Source organism: Salvelinus alpinus, chromosome 10, assembly GCF_045679555.1.
Source record: "Salvelinus alpinus chromosome 10, SLU_Salpinus.1, whole genome shotgun sequence".
Lineage (NCBI taxonomy): Eukaryota > Metazoa > Chordata > Actinopteri > Salmoniformes > Salmonidae > Salvelinus > Salvelinus alpinus.
The window spans coordinates 61,233,463-61,255,968 of record NC_092095.1 but is presented as its reverse complement, the minus strand read 5'-3'; the positions used below and the strand labels follow the sequence as shown (position 1 = coordinate 61,255,968).

The 22,506-nt window shown below is 46.8% G+C and overlaps 1 protein-coding gene across 5 annotated transcripts in view; it reads left to right on the top strand.

The window, feature by feature from the left end:
• LOC139532520 (interleukin-1 receptor accessory protein-like 1) overlaps positions 1 to 22,506 on the top strand; it is a 377,293-nt gene that overhangs the window by 330,294 nt on the left and 24,493 nt on the right. For all 5 annotated transcript variants that reach the window (XM_071330263.1, XM_071330267.1, XM_071330264.1 and 2 more), the window contains exon 8: positions 2,373 to 2,518. In XM_071330263.1, the coding sequence (XP_071186364.1) occupies positions 2,373 to 2,518 (146 nt within the window). The remainder of the gene's footprint in view (positions 1 to 2,372; positions 2,519 to 22,506) is intronic.

The following is a 22,506-nucleotide window of genomic DNA, read 5'->3' as shown; positions in this document are numbered from 1 at the left end:
GTCTGTTGACATTATTGTCCCTTCTCTGTGTCTCCCCAACAAACATGCTCCCGCCCTCCTCCTCCCTACTCCCACCTCCTCTCCACTTCCTTCAAAGCCTCCTGCCATCTCCTCCTCCCACCTCCTCCTCTCCCCTCCTCCACCTCATCTCCACCCCCCCTCCCTCCCACCAACCTCCTCCCCCTCCTCACCCCCCCCTTCCACCCCCCCACCCCCCCTCAACCTCCTCCTCTCCTTCTCCAACAGGTTTTGCCACCTTATCTCCTTCATGGAGCCTCAGTTAGAAGCAGTTGGGTGTTGAAAGGCTAAGAGCATTACCACACCTGTAATTACTAGATTCTCCATGTCAGTCTGCCTTCCACTTCCACCATCTGTACTGCACTCTGTAATTACTAGATTCTCCATGTCAGTCTGCCTTCCACTTCCACCATCTGTACTGCACTCTGTAATTACTAGATTCCCCATGTCAGTCTGCCTTCCACTTCCACCATCTGTACTGCACTCTGTAATTACTAGATTCTCCATGTCAGTCTGCCTTCCACTTCCACCATCTGTACTGCACTCTGTAATTACTAGATTCTCCATTTCAGTCTGCCTTCCACTTCCACCATCTGTACTGCACTCTGTAATTACTAGATTCTCCATGTCAGTCTGCCTTCCACTTCCACCATCTGTACTGCACTCTGTAATTACTAGATTCTCCATGTCAGTCTGCCTTCCACTTCCACCATCTGTACTGCACTCTGTAATTACTAGATTCCCCATGTCAGTCTGCCTTCCACTTCCACCATCTGTACTGCACTCTGTAATTACTAGATTCTCCATGTCAGTCTGCCTTCCTCTTCCACCATCTGTACTGCACTCTGTAATTACTAGATTCTCCATGTCAGTCTGCCTTCCACTTCCACCATCTGTACTGCACTCTGTAATTACTAGATTCCCCATGTCAGTCTGCCTTCCACTTCCACCATCTGTACTGCACCCTGTAATTACTAGATTCTCCATGTCAGTCTGCCTCCCACTTCCACCATCTGTACTGCACTCTGTAATTACTAGATTCCCCATTCAGTCTGCCTTCCACTTCCACCATCTGTACTGCACTCTGTAATTACTAGATTCCCCATGTCAGTCTGCCTTCCACTTCCACCATCTGTACTGCACTCTGTAATTACTAGATTCTCCATGTCAGTCTGCCTTCCACTTCCACCATCTGTACTGCACTCTGTAATTACTAGATTCCCCATGTCAGTCTGCCTTCCACTTCCACCATCTGTACTGCACTCTGTAATTACTAGATTCTCCATGTCAGTCTGCCTTCCACTTCCACCATCTGTACTGCACTCTGTAATTACTAGATTCTCCATGTCAGTCTGCCTTCCACTTCCACCATCTGTACTGCACTCTGTAATTACTAGATTCCCCATGTCAGTCTGCCTTCCACTTCCACCATCTGTACTGCACTCTGTAATTGACCTGATGTACTTCCCCCATCCTTCCCCGACATGCTGAAGAGGAGAAATGTGATTGATTGTTCTGAACCACATTCAAGTGTCCCCAAGGGAGAGGAGAACAACAGCAAGTGACATTCGTACAGTTGTCTTTTTGCATTATTAGGCTCAGTCTCATAAAAGAGACAGAATGGCGGCCGATATCACTAAACGCTAAAGAATAGAGATCATTATTTTTCCATTTGTTCCGTCTGCTCTGTGTGTGCCTAGCAGAAGAGATTCATTTACTTTTGAACTCATATTGTTTTTCTCTGCCGTTCCTCCGTTTCCATAGCAGCATGCCGCTATAAAAAGCTATTTTTTTCAACCTCATTATTTAGCTAGTTATCTTACAACACTGTGCGAGCTGAAAACATGGTGTTGACTTTCAATGAAATTACCGTAAAGTCTGTAGAAATGATGACTGACCACTTCAAGTTTTTAATGTATGCTGTCTTTGTGGTATTACGGTCATCCATGGTTTGTAAAGTGTACCATCACTTGTGGTGATGCTTTTACTGCTATTCTGTCCACAATCTGTATCAAGGCCAATTCATGTCAAGTCTCATCTCCAGTGAAATTAGCATCCTCGCTAATCTGCCCCCAAGCCAGCCCTCCTGGGTAATCAAGTCACAGTGAGGGGGATAATGCTTGGTAATTGTCAATCAATCACAGACAGAATCCTCACAGAGACTTTCTCTTCTCTGTTCTCTCCTCTCTTCTCCCTTCTCTCTTCTCCTCTCATCTCCTCTCTTCTCTCTTCTCCTCTCCTCTCTTCTCTCTTCGCCCCTTCTTTCTTTTCCTCCCCTCTTCTCTATGTTCTCCTCTCCTCTCTGCTTCTCTCCTCTTCTATTCTCTTCTCCTCTTCTATTTTCTTCTCTGCAGGCTTATCCGGGAGCACCTGGGAGAGCAGGAGGTGTCTATCACCCTGACCATTGACTCGGTGGAAGAGGCTGATCTGGGGAACTACTCCTGCTTCGTGGAGAATGGCAACGGCAGAAGGCAGGCCAACATCCAGCTCACAAAGAGAGGTAGGACACACAGACACACACACAACAGCAGTGTAACGAGAGTTGGTTTGGAGAAGATATTGCCAAAGAAAGCTGAGTTTTCACTTAAAACCATAATTATCTAAAGGTTATTCTGTCTGTCTCATTTTTTAGATACCCGCTTAATGTCACATCAACGTCAAACATTGAAATGTGTTTTCAGGGCTGGAGACCGAAAGATAGACAGCTGTTATCTTGTTGCCAATTCCGAGAAGCAGCAGGGTTCATCTGTCTGTTTTTCTAGACACGTTGCATCCTTTCAAATCTTGATGGCCAGAGCCCATTGGCTGACTAACGTCTACCAGAGCAGGGCCTGGACTCAATGCATCTCCATCCATCACCATGGTGACAGCATTAGCCTCATTCCAGAGCACGGCCCAATCTCACAACACCACAACACAAGATATCCACCAGACAAGGCCTGGTCCCCAACACCACAACAAAGATATCTACCAGACAGGGCCTGATCAACCAACACCACAAAACAAGATATCTACCAGACAGGGCCTGATCAACCAACACCACAAAACAAGCTATCTACCAGACAGGGCCTGATCCCCCAACACCACAACACAAGATATCTACCAGACAGGCCCTGATCCCCCAACACCACAACAAAGCTATCTACCAGACAGGGCCTGATCCCCCAACACCACAAAACAAGATATCTACCAGACAGGGCCTGATCAACCAACACCACAAAACAAGATATCTACCAGACAGGGCCTGATCAACCAACACCACAAAACAAGATATCTACCAGACAGGGCCTGATCAACCAACACCACAAAACAAGCTATCTACCAGACAGGGCCTGATCCCCCAACACCACAACACAAGATATCTACCAGACAGGCCCTGATCCCCCAACACCACAACAAAGCTATCTACCAGACAGGGCCTGATCCCCCAACACCACAACAAAGCTATCTACCAGACAGGGCCTGATCAACCAACACCACAAAACAAGATATCTACCAGACAGGGCCTGATCCCCCAACACCACAAAACAAGATATCTACCAGACAGGGCCTGATCCCACCAACACCACAAAACAAGATATCTACCAGACAGGGTCTGATCAACCAACACCACAAAACAAGCTATCTACCAGACAGGGCCTGATCCCCCAACACCACAACACAAGATATCTAGCAGACAGGGCCTGATCCCCCAACACCATAACAAAGCTATCTACCAGACAGGGCCTGGTCCCCCAACACCACAAAACAAGCTATCTACCAGACAGGGCCTGGTCCCCCAACACCACAACACAAGCTATCTACCAGACAGGGCCTGATCCCCCAACACCACAACACAAGATATCTACCAGACAGGGCCTGATCCCCCAACACCACAACACAAGATATCTACCAGACAGGGCCTGGTCCCCCAACACCACAAAACAAGCTATCTACCAGACAGGGCCTGATCCCCCAACACCACAACACAAGATATCTACCAGACAGGGCCTGATCCCCCAACACCACAACACAAGATATCTAGCAGACAGGGCCTGATCCCCCAACACCATAACAAAGCTATCTACCAGACAGGGCCTGATCCCCCAACACCACAAAACAAGCTATCTACCAGACAGGGCCTGATCCCCCAACACCACAACACAAGATATCTAGCAGACAGGGCCTGATCCCCCAACACCATAACAAAGCTATCTACCAGACAGGGCCTGATCCCCCAACACCACAACACAATATATCTACCAGACAGGGCCTGATCCCCCAACACCACAACAAAGCTATCTACCAGACAGGGCCTGATCCCTCAACACCACAACACAATATATCTACCAGACAGGGCCTGGTCCCCCAACACCACAAAACAAGCTATCTACCAGACAGGGCCTGATCCCCCAACACCACAACACAAGATATCTACCAGACAGGGCCTGATCCCCCAACACCACAACACAAGATATCTACCAGACAGGGCCTGGTCCCCCAACACCACAAAACAAGCTATCTACCAGACAGGGCCTGATCCCCCAACACCACAACACAAGATATCTACCAGACAGGGCCTGATCCCTCAACACCACAACACAATATATCTACCAGACAGGGCCTGATCCCCCAACACCACAACAAAGATATCCACCAGACAGGGCCTGATCCCCCAACACCACAAAACAAGATATCTACCAGACAGGGCCTGGTCCCCCAACACCACAACACAAGATATCTACCAGACAGGGCCTGATCAACCAACACCACAACACAAGATATCTACCAGACAGGGCCTGATCCCCCAACACCACAACACAATATATCTACCAGACAGGGCCTGATCCCCCAACACCACAACAAAGCTATCTACCAGACAGGGCCTGGTCCCCCAACACCACAAAACAAGCTATCTACCAGACAGGGCCTGATCCCCCAACACCACAACACAAGATATCCACCAAACAGGGTCTGGTCCCCCAACACCACAAAACAAGATATCTACCAGACAGGCCCTGATCCCCCAACACCACAACAAAGCTATCCACCAGACAGGGCCTGATCCCCCAACACCACAACACAATATATCTACCAGACAGGGCCTGATCCCCCAACACCACAACAAAGCTATCTACCAGACAGGCCCTGGTCCCCCAACACCACAACACAAGATATCTACCAGACAGGGCCTGATCCCCCAACACCACAACAAAGCTATCTACCAGACAGGGCCTGGTCCCCCAACACCACAACACAAGATATCTACCAGACAGGGCCTGATCCCCCAACACCACAACACAAGATATCTACCAGACAGGGCCTGATCCCTCAACACCACAACAAAGCTATCTACCAGACAGGGCCTGGTCCCCCAACACCACAACACAATATATCTACCAGACAGGGCCTGATCCCCCAACACCACAACAAAGCTATCTACCAGACAGGGCCTGGTCCCCCAACACCACAACACAATATATCTACCAGACAGGGCCTGATCCCCCAACACCACAACACAAGATATCTACCAGACAGGGCCTGGTCCCCCAACACCACAACACAATATATCTACCAGACAGGGCCTGATCCCCCAACACCACAACACAAGATATCTACCAGACAGGCCCTGATCAACCAACACCACAAAACAAGATATCTACCAGACAGGGTCTGGTCCCCCAACACCACAAAACAAGATATCTACCAGACAGGCCCTGATCCCCCAACACCACAACAAAGCTATCCACCAGACAGGGCCTGATCCCCCAACACCACAACACAATATATCTACCAGACAGGGCCTGATCCCCCAACACCACAACAAAGCTATCTACCAGACAGGCCCTGGTCCCCCAACACCACAACACAAGATATCTACCAGACAGGGCCTGATCCCCCAACACCACAACAAAGCTATCTACCAGACAGGGCCTGGTCCCCCAACACCACAACACAAGATATCTACCAGACAGGGCCTGATCCCCCAACACCACAACACAAGATATCTACCAGACAGGGCCTGATCCCTCAACACCACAACAAAGCTATCTACCAGACAGGGCCTGGTCCCCCAACACCACAACACAATATATCTACCAGACAGGGCCTGATCCCTCAACACCACAACAAAGCTATCTACCAGACAGGGCCTGGTCCCCCAACACCACAACACAATATATCTACCAGACAGGGCCTGATCCCCCAACACCACAACACAAGATATCTACCAGACAGGGCCTGGTCCCCCAACACCACAACAAAGCTATCTACCAGACAGGGCCTGATCCCCCAACACCACAACACAACAATACAATATATCTACCAAACAGGGCCTGGTCCCCCAACACCACAACACAAGATATCTACCAGACAGGGCCTGATCCCTCAACACCACAACAAAGCTATCTACCAGACAGGGCCTGGTCCCCCAACACCACAACACAATATATCTACCAGACAGTGCCTGATCCCCCAACACCACAACACAAGATATCTACCAGACAGGGCCTGGTCCCCCAACACCACAACAAAGCTATCTACCAGACAGGGCCTGATCCCCCAACACCACAACACAACAATACAATATATCTACCAGACAGGGCCTGGTCCCCCAACACCACAACACAATATATCTACCAGACAGTGCCTGATCCCCCAACACCACAAAACAAGATATCTACCAGACAGGGCCTGATCCCACCAACACCACAAAACAAGATATCTACCAGACAGGGTCTGATCAACCAACACCACAAAACAAGCTATCTACCAGACAGGGCCTGATCCCCCAACACCACAACACAAGATATCTAGCAGACAGGGCCTGATCCCCCAACACCATAACAAAGCTATCTACCAGACAGGGCCTGGTCCCCCAACACCACAAAACAAGCTATCTACCAGACAGGGCCTGGTCCCCCAACACCACAAAACAAGCTATCTACCAGACAGGGCCTGATCCCCCAACACCACAACACAAGATATCTACCAGACAGGGCCTGATCCCCCAACACCACAACACAAGATATCTACCAGACAGGGCCTGGTCCCCCAACACCACAAAACAAGCTATCTACCAGACAGGGCCTGATCCCCCAACACCACAACACAAGATATCTACCAGACAGGGCCTGATCCCCCAACACCACAACACAAGATATCTAGCAGACAGGGCCTGATCCCCCAACACCATAACAAAGCTATCTACCAGACAGGGCCTGGTCCCCCAACACCACAAAACAAGCTATCTACCAGACAGGGCCTGATCCCCCAACACCACAACACAAGATATCTAGCAGACAGGGCCTGATCCCCCAACACCATAACAAAGCTATCTACCAGACAGGGCCTGATCCCCCAACACCACAACACAATATATCTACCAGACAGGGCCTGATCCCCCAACACCACAACAAAGCTATCTACCAGACAGGGCCTGATCCCTCAACACCACAACACAATATATCTACCAGACAGGGCCTGGTCCCCCAACACCACAAAACAAGCTATCTACCAGACAGGGCCTGATCCCCCAACACCACAACACAAGATATCTACCAGACAGGGCCTGATCCCCCAACACCACAACACAAGATATCTACCAGACAGGGCCTGGTCCCCCAACACCACAAAACAAGCTATCTACCAGACAGGGCCTGATCCCCCAACACCACAACACAAGATATCTACCAGACAGGGCCTGATCCCTCAACACCACAACACAATATATCTACCAGACAGGGCCTGATCCCCCAACACCACAACAAAGATATCCACCAGACAGGGCCTGATCCCCCAACACCACAAAACAAGATATCTACCAGACAGGGCCTGGTCCCCCAACACCACAACACAAGATATCTACCAGACAGGGCCTGATCAACCAACACCACAAAACAAGATATCTACCAGACAGGGCCTGATCCCCCAACACCACAACACAATATATCTACCAGACAGGGCCTGATCCCCCAACACCACAACAAAGCTATCTACCAGACAGGGCCTGGTCCCCCAACACCACAAAACAAGCTATCTACCAGACAGGGCCTGATCCCCCAACACCACAACACAAGATATCCACCAAACAGGGTCTGGTCCCCCAACACCACAAAACAAGATATCTACCAGACAGGCCCTGATCCCCCAACACCACAACAAAGCTATCCACCAGACAGGGCCTGATCCCCCAACACCACAACACAATATATCTACCAGACAGGGCCTGATCCCCCAACACCACAACAAAGCTATCTACCAGACAGGCCCTGGTCCCCCAACACCACAACACAAGATATCTACCAGACAGGGCCTGATCCCCCAACACCACAACAAAGCTATCTACCAGACAGGGCCTGGTCCCCCAACACCACAACACAAGATATCTACCAGACAGGGCCTGATCCCCCAACACCACAACACAAGATATCTACCAGACAGGGCCTGATCCCTCAACACCACAACAAAGCTATCTACCAGACAGGGCCTGGTCCCCCAACACCACAACACAATATATCTACCAGACAGGGCCTGATCCCTCAACACCACAACAAAGCTATCTACCAGACAGGGCCTGGTCCCCCAACACCACAACACAATATATCTACCAGACAGGGCCTGATCCCCCAACACCACAACACAAGATATCTACCAGACAGGGCCTGGTCCCCCAACACCACAACACAAGATATCTACCAGACAGGGCCTGATCCCCCAACACCACAACACAAGATATCTACCAGACAGGCCCTGATCAACCAACACCACAAAACAAGATATCTACCAGACAGGGTCTGGTCCCCCAACACCACAAAACAAGATATCTACCAGACAGGCCCTGATCCCCCAACACCACAACAAAGCTATCCACCAGACAGGGCCTGATCCCCCAACACCACAACACAATATATCTACCAGACAGGGCCTGATCCCCCAACACCACAACAAAGCTATCTACCAGACAGGCCCTGGTCCCCCAACACCACAACACAAGATATCTACCAGACAGGGCCTGATCCCCCAACACCACAACAAAGCTATCTACCAGACAGGACCTGGTCCCCCAACACCACAACACAAGATATCTACCAGACAGGGCCTGATCCCCCAACACCACAACACAAGATATCTACCAGACAGGGCCTGATCCCTCAACACCACAACAAAGCTATCTACCAGACAGGGCCTGGTCCCCCAACACCACAACACAATATATCTACCAGACAGGGCCTGATCCCTCAACACCACAACAAAGCTATCTACCAGACAGGGCCTGGTCCCCCAACACCACAACACAATATATCTACCAGACAGGGCCTGATCCCCCAACACCACAACACAAGATATCTACCAGACAGGGCCTGGTCCCCCAACACCACAACAAAGCTATCTACCAGACAGGGCCTGATCCCCCAACACCACAACACAACAATACAATATATCTACCAAACAGGGCCTGGTCCCCCAACACCACAACACAAGATATCTACCAGACAGGGCCTGATCCCTCAACACCACAACAAAGCTATCTACCAGACAGGGCCTGGTCCCCCAACACCACAACACAATATATCTACCAGACAGTGCCTGATCCCCCAACACCACAACACAAGATATCTACCAGACAGGGCCTGGTCCCCCAACACCACAACAAAGCTATCTACCAGACAGGGCCTGATCCCCCAACACCACAACACAACAATACAATATATCTACCAAACAGGGCCTGATCCCCCAACACCACAACACAAGCTATCCACCAGACAGGGCCTGATCCCCCAACACCACCACAACAAAGCTATCTACCAGACAGGGCCTGATCCCTCAACACCACAACACAAGCCATCCACCAGACAGCCAACACGATAAAGGGTGATGTCACAAGTGTCGTGTCTTTGGCATCATTAAAGTGAAGACTTATTTTATCAAATCAATTATCTGTAATTATTATTACGTGATTAAACTAATCATGAATATGTAATTAACTAGGAAGTCGGGGCACCAAGGAAAATCTTCAGAATTCAAAGTTATAATTTTCCTAATATAACTTCAGATATTTTAATATCTGATCAATGAATCTTCTAATTAATGAATTATTCTTTACCTCACGTTAGTCTCATTGTAAGTTGTTGGTTATCTGCATGAATCCAGCCTTCACTATGAATCATCCATACATCAATTATCTTAATCATTTATTTACTAACTAACTAAATAATCACAGAAATGCATAACAAACAAACAAAGTAGATATGGTTACAAGGAAATGATAGGGGATGTGCCCTAGTGGGCTAAACCGGTATGGCGGCTTGGTAGACAAAGTGACTGAGAAGGGCGCGAAAGACCAAATCAAATCAAATGTATTTAAATAGCCCTTCTTACATCAGCTGATATCTCAAAGTGCTGTACAGAAACCCAGCCTAAAACCCCAAGCAGCAAGCAATGCAGGTGTAGAAGCACGGTGGCTAGGAAAAACTCCCTAGAAAGGCCAAAACCTAGGAAGAAACCTAGAGAGGAACCAGGCTATGAGGGGTGGCCAGTCCTCTTCTGGCTGTGCCAGGTGGAGATTATAACAGAACATGGCCAAGATGTTCAAATGTTCATAAATGACCAGCATGGTCAAATAATAATAATCACAGTGGTTGTAGAGGGTGCATCAGGTCAGCACCTCAGGAGTAATGTCAGTTGGCTTTTCATAGCCGATCCTTAAGAGTATCGCTACCGCTCCTGCTGTCTCTAGAGAGTTGAAAACAGCAGGTCTGGGACAGGTAGCACGTCTGGTGAACAGGTCAGGGTTCCATAGCCGCAGGCAGAACAGTTGAAACTGGAGCAGCAGCACGGCCAGGTGGACTGGGGACAGCAAGGAGTCATCATGCCAGGTAGTCCTGAGGCATGGTCCTAGGGCTCAGGTCCTCCGAGAGAGAGAAAGAAAGAGAGAAAGAGAGAATTAGAGAGAGCATACTTAAATTCACACAGGACACCGGATAAGACAGGAGAAGTACTCCAGATATAACAGACTGACTCTAGCCCCCGACACATAAACTACTGCAGCATAAATACTGGAGGCTGAGACAGGAGGGGTCAGGAGACACTGTGGCCCCATCCGATGATACCCCCGGACAGGGCCAAACAGGCAGGAAATGTTCTTATAGAATAGATGTTTCGGCGGTTGTCGGTCTTCGCATTTCAGGTCGACATAACTTCTAGCTGCAGACTAGTAATTAGTATCGAAGAAGTGCTCTTATTCTGTCGGATCGATAGTCTCCGAGTTTAACCACATGGTATGGTTAAGAATTCAGCAACCATTACAACCTATCCTGTGGTTTTTGTGGTCTACTCAAAACCTTAGCCCCCTCGATGCTGAGGGAACATGGTCTGATGTGGGCTTCTCCAGGTGTGTTTTTTTCCCGGCACAGTAAAAAGGCTGTCCCATGATGCCAGATCGATGTCTGTGCTCATGGGGGTGGGCCAATGACTTAGTGAAACTTTAAAGGGAATTGGATTCTCTTTCATTAAACAGTTTAAAATCACATTACATAATTTCACAAATAGTTTAATCTTTACTCATTCATTTTATACAATAATTAGATGCAAATCTCATAACGGAGACTCTTGTATAAACAGAGTTATGGTAATGTGGCTGTATTGTCTCTCAATGAGGTCACAAACATTAAACAAAACGGACCGGTCGTAGCTGGATTCTCCACCGACCGGTTACACATTCTCAAAAACATGGATATTGTTCAGTTCTCAAGTTCTGTAATGTAGAAGAAGTTCCTTTGTTCTACTGCGAACCCTCTCTCTATACTGCATGAGGGAGAGAGTCTCCTCCAGGAATTTACGACCTGAGATAACAGAGCCTGGGTGTAGGGGGAAGAGAGAGGTGGTGAGAGAGAGAGAGTTGGTGCTTGCTATATCCAAAGAGGGCCACGTCATGACACAAGCCATCCACCAGACAGTCAACATGATAAAGTGTGGTGTCACAAGCCATCCACCAGACAGCCTACATGATAAAGGGTGATGTCACAAGCCATCCACCAGACAGCCAACATGATGAAGAGTGATGTCACAAGCCGTCCACTAGACAGCCAACATGATAAAGGGTGATGTCACAAGCCGTCCACTAGACAGCCAACATGATAAAGAGTGATGTCACAAGCCGTCCACTAGACAGCCGACATGATAAAGGGTGATGTCACAAGCCGTCCACTAGACAGCCGACATGATAAAGAGTGATGTCACAAGCCGTCCACTAGACAGCCAACATGATAAAGGGTGATGTCACAAGCCGTCCACTAGACAGCCAACATGATAAAGGGTGATGTCACAAGCCATCCACTAGACAGCCGACATGATAAAGGGTGATATCACAAGCCGTCCACTAGACAGCCAACATGATAAAGAGTGATGTCACAAGCCGTCCACTAGACAGCCAACATGATAAAGGGTGATGTCACAAGCCGTCCACTAGACAGCCAACATGATAAAGGGTGATGTCACAAGCCGTCCACTAGACAGCCGACATGATAAAGGGTGATGTCACAAGCCGTCCACTAGACAGCCGACATGATAAAGGGTGATGTCACAAGTAGAGGTCGACCGATTATGATTTTTCAACGCCGATACCGGTACCGATTATTGGAGGACCAAAAAAAGCCGATACCGATTAATCAGCCGATTTTTTAAAATGTATTTGTAATAATGACAATTACAACAATACTGAATGAACACTTATTTTAACTTAATATAATACATCAATAAAATCAATTTAGCCTCAAATAAATAATGAAACATGTTCAATTTGGTTTAAATAATGCAAAAACAAAGTGTTGGAGAAGAAAGTAAAAGTGCAATATGTGCCATGTAAAAAAGCTAACATTTAAGTTCCTTGCTCAGAACATGAGAACATATGAAAGCTGGTGGTTCCTTTTAACATGAGTCTTCAATATTCCCAGGTAAGAAGTTTTAGGTTGAGGTTATTATAGGAATTATAGGACTATTTCTCTCTATACCATTTGTATTTCATATACCTTTGACTATTGGATGTTCTTATAGGCACTTTAGTATTGCCAGAGTAACAGTATAGCTTCCGTCCCTCTACCTGTGCTCGAACCAGGAACACAGCCACTATCGAAGCAGCAACTAGCAGCAACTATCGAAGCAGCGTTACCCATGCAGAGCAAGGGGAACAACTACTCCAAGTCTCAGAGCGAGTGACGTTTGAAACGCTATTAGCGCGCACCCTGCTAACTAGCTAGCCATTTCACATCGGTTACACCAGCCGAATCTCGAGAGTTGATAGGCTTGAAGTCATAAACAGCTCAATGCTTGAAGCATTGCGAAGAGCTGCTGGCAAAACGCACGAAAGTGCTGTTTGAATGAATGCTTACGAGCCTGCTGGTGCCTACCATCGCTCAATCAGACTGCTTTATCAAATCATAGACTTAATTATAACATAATAACACACAGAAACACGAACCTTTGGTCATTAAAATCGTCGAATCCGGAAACTATCATTTCGAAAACAAAACGTTTATTCTTTCAGTGAAATACGGAACCGTTCCGTGTTTTATCTAACGGATGGCATCCCTAAGTCTAAATATTGCTGTTACATTGTACAACCTTCAATGTTATGTCATAATTATGTACAATTCTGGCAAATTAATTACGGCCTGTGTTAGGAATAAATGGACTTCACACAGTTCGCAATGAGCCAGGCGGCCCAAACTGCTCCATATACCCTGACTGCTTGCATGGAACGCAAGAGAAATTACACAATTTCCCTAGTTATAAGAAATTCATGTTAGCAGGCAATATTAACTAAATATGCAGGTTTAAAAATATATACTTGTGTCGTGTCTTTGCTATCGTTAAATTGAAGACTTACTAGTTTTTATCATAGATTCCTATAATTAGGGATTACGCGACCACTTGAGTAATAGCGTAACTAATTAACTATGAATTCGAGGGCACCAGGGAAAGTTATTAGATTACAAGGTTATTATTTCCCAATATAACCTTTCCGATATTTTCCTATCTGATCAATGGTCTTCTAATTCAATTTGTATTTATTCTACCTTTCGTCAGTCTCATTCCAAACGTCGTAAATCGCTGATCTGCACGAACCCAGTCTTCACTATGAGTCATCCATACATCAATTGTCTTAAATCATTTATTTATTACTAACTAATTAATTCACAGAAATGCACAAACAAACAAACTTAAAATAGTTACATGAAATGGTGGAAGGAATATGCCCTAGTGGGCTAAACCGGCATGGCGGCTGTTAGACAAAGGGAAAGTTGCGTTCGACTAAGAATTCACTACAGAGTCCATAACTATAACAATTGACATGCTAATCCTTACACATGAACGCTCACTCATTCGGGAACAATTGCAATCAATATATATATAGTTACGTCCAGTGTGTGTGTCCTTGGTCGTTGGAGAGAAGTTCGTTTTGGTTGGAGTGAAGTTCTGTCTCGGTTGTGTATTGTTCAGATGGACATTCGTTAAAGAATGATTGTTTCGGCGGTTGTCTTTCTTCGCTTTCAATGATACCGAATTCCTAGCTGCAGACTAGAAGTCAATATCAAAGACTTGTTATGATTCGTATAAGAGTTTTAACCACGTGGGATGGTTAAAAGATTCAGCAGTCTGTTCTCAAACCTTTGTCCTCTCGTGATTGAGAGAAACATGGTCTAAGGTAATTTCTTAAAAGTTGGCTTTTATTCAGATAGCAGAGAGGGGTGGTCCCATGGTCTCTGACCCAACTGGCTCAGGGGCGGTCCTTGGGTTTAGTTCAAATACAACCAAATAGTTCAAATACAAATACAATTGTATTTTCCTTCATTAAACAGTTCAAAATCATATTACACAATTATACAAACAGTATCATACTCACTCATTCATTTTATACAACAAACAGATGTTAACCTCATATCTTAGGTTATTATATAAACAGCGGTATGGCAATGTGGTCCCACAGTCTCTCCTGAGTTTCTCACATGGTGACCAATGGACATGTTAATAGCTGGACTCCCCACCGGCCTTTAATACTTTTTCCGGAACATGAAATCTGTTCGTACCTCAAGTTCTGTGAGGTGGAAGAGAATTCCTTTGTCCTGAAAGTTTACTCTCTCTCTTAATACTGTTTAGCCATGAGGAGATCCTCAGGAATTTACAATGTCTCTCTGTGATCACAGCATGGGTTGAAGGAGCAAAGGGGGAGGCAGGGAGAGGGGGATGGGGTTTGCTATACCCACGCAGGCAACGTCATGACACTTGTGTATTGATTTTAAGAAAGGCATTGATGTTTATGGTTAGGTACACATTGGTGCAACGACAGTGCTTTTTTCACAAATGCGCTTGTTAAATCATCACCTGTTGTCGAAGTAGGCTGTGATTAAATGAGAAATTAACAGGCACCGCATCGATTATATGCAAAGCAGGACAAGCTAGATAAACTAGTAATATCATCAACCATATGTAGTTAACTAGTGATTATGTTTAATAAGATAAGTTTAATGCTAGCTAGCAACTTACCTTGGCTTCTTGCTGCCCTCGTGTAACAGGTAGTCAGCCTGCCACGCAGGCTCCTCATGGAGTGCAATGTAAGGCAGGTGGTTAGAGCGTTGGACTAGTAACCGGAAGGTTGCAAAAACGAATCCCCAAGCTGACAAGGTAAAAATCTGTCGTTTTGTCCCTGAACAAGGCAGCTAACCCACCGTTCCTAGGCCGTCATTGTAAATAAGAATGTGTTCTTAACTTACTTGCCTAGTTAAATAAAGGTGTAAAAAAATAAAATAATAATAATAATAATAATCTGCAAATCTTCCTCCCCTCCCCCCATCCTCTACCTCCTCTTCCCTCTTCCTCTACCTCCTTTTCCCTCATCCTCTACCTCCACTTCCCTCTTCCTCCACCTCCCCACCCCCTCAGCCTCTACCTCCTCTTCCCTCTTCCTCTACCTCATCACCCCCTCATCCTCTACCTCCTTTTCCCTCATCCTCTACCTCCACTTCCCTCTTCCTCTTCCTCCACCTCCCCACCCCCTCAGCCTCTACCTCCTCTTCCCTCATCCTCCACCTCCCCACCCCCTCATCCTCTACCTCCTTTTCCCTCATCCTCTACCTCCACTTCCCTCTTCCTCTTCCTCCACCTCCCCACCCCCTCAGCCTCTACCTCCTCTTCCCTCATCCTCCTCAGCCTCTACCTCCCCTTCCCTCATCCTCCACCTCCCCACCCCCTCAGCATCTACCTCCTCTTCCCTCATCCTCCACCTCCCCACCCCCTCAGCCTCTACCTCCTCTTCCCTCATCCTCCACCTCCCCACCCCCTCAGCCTCTACCTCCTCTTCCCTCATCCTCCACCTCCCCACCCCCTCAACCTCTACCTCCTCTTCCCTCATCCTCCACCTCCCCACCCCCTCAGCCTCTACCTCCTCTTCCCTTCCCTTCTACCTCCACTTCCCTCTTCCTCTTCCTCCACCTCCCCACCCCCTCATCCTCTACCTCCTTTTCCCTCATCCTCTACCTCCACTTCCCTCTTCCTCTTCCTCCACCTCCCCACCCCCTCATCCTCTACCTCCTTTTCCCTCATCCTCTACCTCCACTTCCCTCTTCCTCTTCCTCCACCTCCCCACCCCCTCAGCCTCTACCTCATCTTCCCTCATCCTCCACCTCCAATTCCCTCTAACTCCCCACCACCTCAACCTCTAACCCCTCTTCCCTCTTCCTCCACCTCCCCACCCCCTCATCCTCTACCTCCTTTTCCCTCATCATCTACCTCCACTTCCCTCTTCCTCTTCCTCCACCTCCCCACCCCCTCTAAACCGACTGTTTGTCCTGAGGCCTCCTTCCCTCTCTTCTCTTCCTTCCTCTCCTTCTCTCATCCTCTCTCCCCTCCATCTCCTGGTTGAATCAAAGATCTTGTCCCCGTGTATCAGCGCACCGTCGGTCAGGTGTCAGAGATTACACTAAAGAGGTCCATTCTTCTCTGCCTGGCGCCCACAGCCCACATCCTGACGTTCTCCGCCCAGAGATTAAGACAAATGATCTCCCGGCGGTCGGGGACTGTGCCTCACTTACACAGCGATAGATTTGACAGAGCTACTGGGCACCTCTCCATTCATCTTGTTTCCCCCCCACCTCCTCCTCACAGGGCTAGTGTGTTTGGAGGGACGGCTGCCATCGGGATTTGTCACTGACATGTGGGTTGTGGGAGTGGTGTGGCGGGTCTGGAGGGAGCGGAGGTGTGGTGGTGTGGAGGGTGTTGAAGGTGTGGAGGGTGTTGAGTTGTGGAGCGTGTTGGCTGCCCTGTGCTGCGTCTCCAGGGGAGAGAGGTGGAGGACGAGGGATTGATTTCATCATTAGGAGGACAAAGGGTACCTTATTTGCCTGCTGGGTCCTGGATGAAAGCATCCATTATAATAGGTGTTTTCACTGGGGAGGCCTTCTCTGTGGGACTAGTTCAAGTAAATCCTTCAGATTTAGGAATGATTTGGCCTCCGTGGTCCTTCTATTCAAGGGCCTGAGTTGTAGACCTCTGAATCACTGTTGAATAGAGCCAAAAGTCAATGTAGTATAAAACAAGCTATGTAGAGGTCCAAGGTTGCTGTCACTATTGACTTTATGACCCTTCCAGAAAACAACCACAACAACAAGAAAGCCATTTTTGCCACTCTGAATAAAGATTAAGCAGCCCGTGTCAAATCGACAACAAATGTTGTCAAACCTGACAAATCTCTCAATAAAACCCATGGATTAAAATGATGAAAATAGCAGCCTTTCTATCCATCCGTCGTCGTTGTCTCAAGGTCGCGAGCCTCGGTGGTGCATCAAAACACACTGAAAACATTGTCCATTAAAGCCAAGGTCTGCTGGCTTGTTTTCTTCCTCCCCGCCCCGAGCTCTCCTCTCCTCTCCTCTCCTCTCCTCTCCTCTCCTCTCCTCTCCTCTCCTCTCCTCTCCTGGCTCGGGCTCCCTGTCATTTTCTGTCACATTTCATGCACCCGTTGCCACAATTTAGCACCTCAAACAGAGTAAATTATTCTCACCTTGTACAGCCGATGCTGATAAATCAGTGAGGGCCAGTGTCATCTTCCAGTCCAAACTGAATGCACCGACACCGACCGAGGCTGAACGGCTGCCATTAATAAGTTATTAGAACAGCAATGCCAGAGAATGTAATAACGAAAACAATTATCGAGAGAGAGAGAGAGAGAGAGAGAGAGAGAGAGAGAGAGAGAGAGAGAGAGAGAGAGAGAGAGAGAGAGAGAGAGAGACAGAGAGAGACAGAGAGAGACAGAGAGAGAGAGAGAGACACACCGATGGCCAGGCACCAAGTGCTTACATTAGAGGAGCAAGGACGATTTACAATCAGCTCCATCTCCCTACAAGCCACAGCACATCAATTGGCCCAGCAGCATAATAAATAAATAAGTAGGATAAAAGCCCAGCATAACAACTTGGTCTGATTCTTTATCTGCAGCGACCACGCCACATGAAAGAGACCGTTCATAGACGGTGTATATGTTTACATAAAGATGATTTGACACAGAGAGACAGACTGACATGCAAACAGACTCACAAACGCTTGCACACACACACACACACACACACACACACACACACACACACTGAAGAGTCCTGGTTTGAGAGGACCATTATTTTGGGCATGGCACAGATAATCACATGGAAAAAATTCCTAAACAAATGAGGTGAAAAATGTAACAGGTAGGATATCAGACAAGCATCTTCAAAGACTGCTTTCTTCTTTAATTCAGATAGCGTCCTCTAATTAGCTGTCCTATTTTCATGTCTCGGCAGAGTGGTGTCTATCTTCCTTTATCTCTCTCCTTCTTTTTCTCGCTTTTAAGGAGAAGGACTCCCTTGTTCCCCAGCAGAGACTTGTGTTATCAACAGGACACATACCCAGAAAGAACAGGGTGACCCAAATCCTCAAGTTTGCATACTTTCAAAGCACTGATGAGACACTGCTGATTGGCTGGTCAGGCTGCAGTAAAGAGCGTGCTGATTGGACAGAGACAAGGTGGTGTTGTGTTTATTGTAACATCACATGCATTAGCCTGGATTTGTTTCATCTTTCTGTCAATATTTATTCTTTATGTGTGCGTGCGTGTGTGTGCGTGCGCGTGCCTGTGTGTCCAATTCAAAAAGAATGCTTAATTGGCATGACATCAGACTGGTGCAACTATTTTCGACTTCTTCTCACTTGTGCTTTTCGTTCTACATTACGGAGACCTAAATATGACCAGGGTTTAGATTCAATCATCACTAAACATCACAAACAACCATCCAAGTGAACCTTGGTCTAGCTTGGTCTTCCGAGTGGAACACAAGGAAGTGGTTTGATGTTTCAATCCAAATGGCCAGCCTAATCTCCTGCAGTCTATTCTCTGTAGAAATCCTTTAATATACCAAATGAAATGGAACTGGGATGCCATCAAAGCTTTCTCAAAAGCTGCAAGCTTAAAAGAGGAAATAACTTACTATGTAAATATATTCACCACTTTTACGGCCGCTGAGAAAACCGCAACACTTACGTAAGCAGCAAAATGTATTTACTTAAATCAGGATTTTTAACACGCACGCACGCACACACAGACACACACACACACACACACACACACACACACACACACACACACACACACACACACACACACACACACACACACACACACACACACACAGGAACACACACACACACTTCCACAACCGTTACAACAATACACACTATAAGTGATCATTGAAAACCATACAGAGACTACCATGAAACATTACAACTCAGAAAGCCTGCTCACACACACACACACACACACACACACACACACACACACACACACACACACACACACACACACACACACACACACACACACACACACACACACACACACACACACACACACACACACACACACACACACACACACACACACACACAAAACACACACACAAACACACACACAAACACACACAAAGAAGACAGGAATGAAAAGAGGAGTGTAAATTCTCCAGAGCACAAGGTGAAAGATGAGTGTGTCGGAGGGATAGAGCAGCTCTCAGATCAAAGAGGCAGACATGAGATCAGTTGTTGACACTTGTCTGGTTTACCACTCTGATGGCTGTCTAAAAAAACACTTCTGGTTTACCACTCTGATGGCTGTCTAAAAACACACTTCTGGTTTACAACTCTGATGGCTGTCTAAAAAAACACTTCTGGTTTACAACTCTGATGGCTGTCTAAAAAAACATTTCTGGTTTACCACTCTGATGGCTGTCTAAAAAAACACTTCTGGTTTACAACTCTGATGGCTGTCTAAAAACACACTTCTGGTTTAGCACTCTGATGGCTGTCTAAAAACACACTTCTGGCTTACCACTCTGATGGCTGTCTAAAAACACACTTCTGGTTTACCACTCTGATGGCTGTCTAAAAAAACACTTCTGGTTTACCACTCTGATGGCTGTCTAAACACACACTTCTGGTTTACCACTCTGATGGCTGTCTAAAAACACACTTCTGGTTTACCACTCTGATGGCTGTCTAAAAACACACTTCTGGTTTACCACTCTGATGGCTGTCTAAAAACACACTTCTGGTTTACCACTCTGATGGCTGTCTAAACACACACTTCTGGTTTACCACTCTGATGGCTGTCTAAAAAAACACTTCTGGTTTACAACTCTGATGGCTGTCTAAAAACACACTTCTGGTTTACCACTCTGATGGCTGTCTAAAAACACACTTCTGGCTTACCACTCTGATGGCTGTCTAAAAACACACTTCTGGTTTACCACTCTGATGGCTGTCTAAAAAAACACTTCTGGTTTACCACTCTGATGGCTGTCTAAAAACACACTTCTGGTTTACCACTCTGATGGCTGTCTAAACACACACTTCTGGTTTACCACTCTGATGGCTGTCTAAAAACACACTTCTGGTTTACCACTCTGATGGCTGTCTAAAAACACACTTCTGGTTTACCACTCTGATGGCTGTCTAAAAACACACTTCTGGTTTACCACTCTGATGGCTGTCTAAAAACACACTTCTGGTTTAGCACTCTGATGGCTGTCTAAAAACACACTTCTGGTTTACCACTCTGATGGCTGTCTAAAAACACACTTCTGGTTTAGCACTCTGATGGCTGTCTAAAAACACACTTCTGGTTACCACTCTGATGGCTGTCTAAAAACACACTTCTGGTTTACCACTCTGATGGCTGTCTAAAAACACACTTCTGGTTTACCACTCTGATGGCTGTCTAAAAAAACACTTCTGGTTTACCACTCTGATGGCTGTCTAAAAACTCACTTCTGGCTTACCACTCTGATGGCTGACTAGGGCTGTTGCGGTGACCGTATTACCAGCACACCGGCGATCACGAGTCAAATTCCATGTGACCATTAGGTCACGGTAATTAGGCTTCTCCAAGTTCTGATGCTGCTGCTGGTCATCAGTAGCCTACCAAACTTACTAACTGCCTGGTACTCAGCACTCTCAGCACAAATCACTCTGACATCAATGCAAATGTTATCGAAAATCTAATCAAACACTTCATGAGAGCCCATGAGCTCATGTTGCTCAACATTTCTACAGGCTATGCAATTGCATGAGAAAACAAAGTGATGGCCTCTATTAAAAAGAGGAAGATACCATCAGCTTTCTATAGGCTAGGCCTACTATATTTATTTCTCAACTTTCCTAATATTAAGCACATTGCTACTCTTTACAATAGGAGTATAGCCCACCTGGCTGGCATGAAAATGGTCCACGGGAAAAGCTTCCTCCATTTGCTATTTAAGTACATAGATGACATGTATTTTTTCACGCTGCCCCTGTTTCGAGACACGTGCATGATAATGGTCCATTCTAAAACAAATGTCACACATATTATTTAGTATATGTAAAGACCAGATTAAATCAAGAATAGTGTGATGGGTGACAATATTAGCCTATCACTTGTGAATTATATATTATCAACTGTGAATGATGCCCAGCTTAAGAAACACTGCCTGTGGACAGTTCTGCCAATATCTTCAATATGCACCTCGGAATTGGATAAGGACGCGCACAGTTGCATCCCCGATGTGTCTGCCTTCACTTGTAGCCTCTGAGAAAGACCCGATCATGTGATTGAGAGCCATGTGATTGAGAGCCATGTGATTGAGAGCCATGTGATTGAGAGCCATGTGATTGAGAGCCATGTGATTGAGAGGTCATTCGGAGTGCAGGGAGAAGGGCACAACGGCCACTGGCTGCAAAAGGCATGGATTTTTTTAGGGTGCATTACGGCCACACAAAAGGGATGCCGCCGTGAAATTCGAGGCATTATCAAGTGTTTGTCAACTTGTGAATGAGAGACTGATGTAGTGTGTACAGCCTGCACAAAAAAACAAAGCAGAGCTCATGCCTTTCAAGCAACTTTTTTCAAATCATCATTAGAGTCGCATCATGCAGCCTTACAATGTATTACAAATC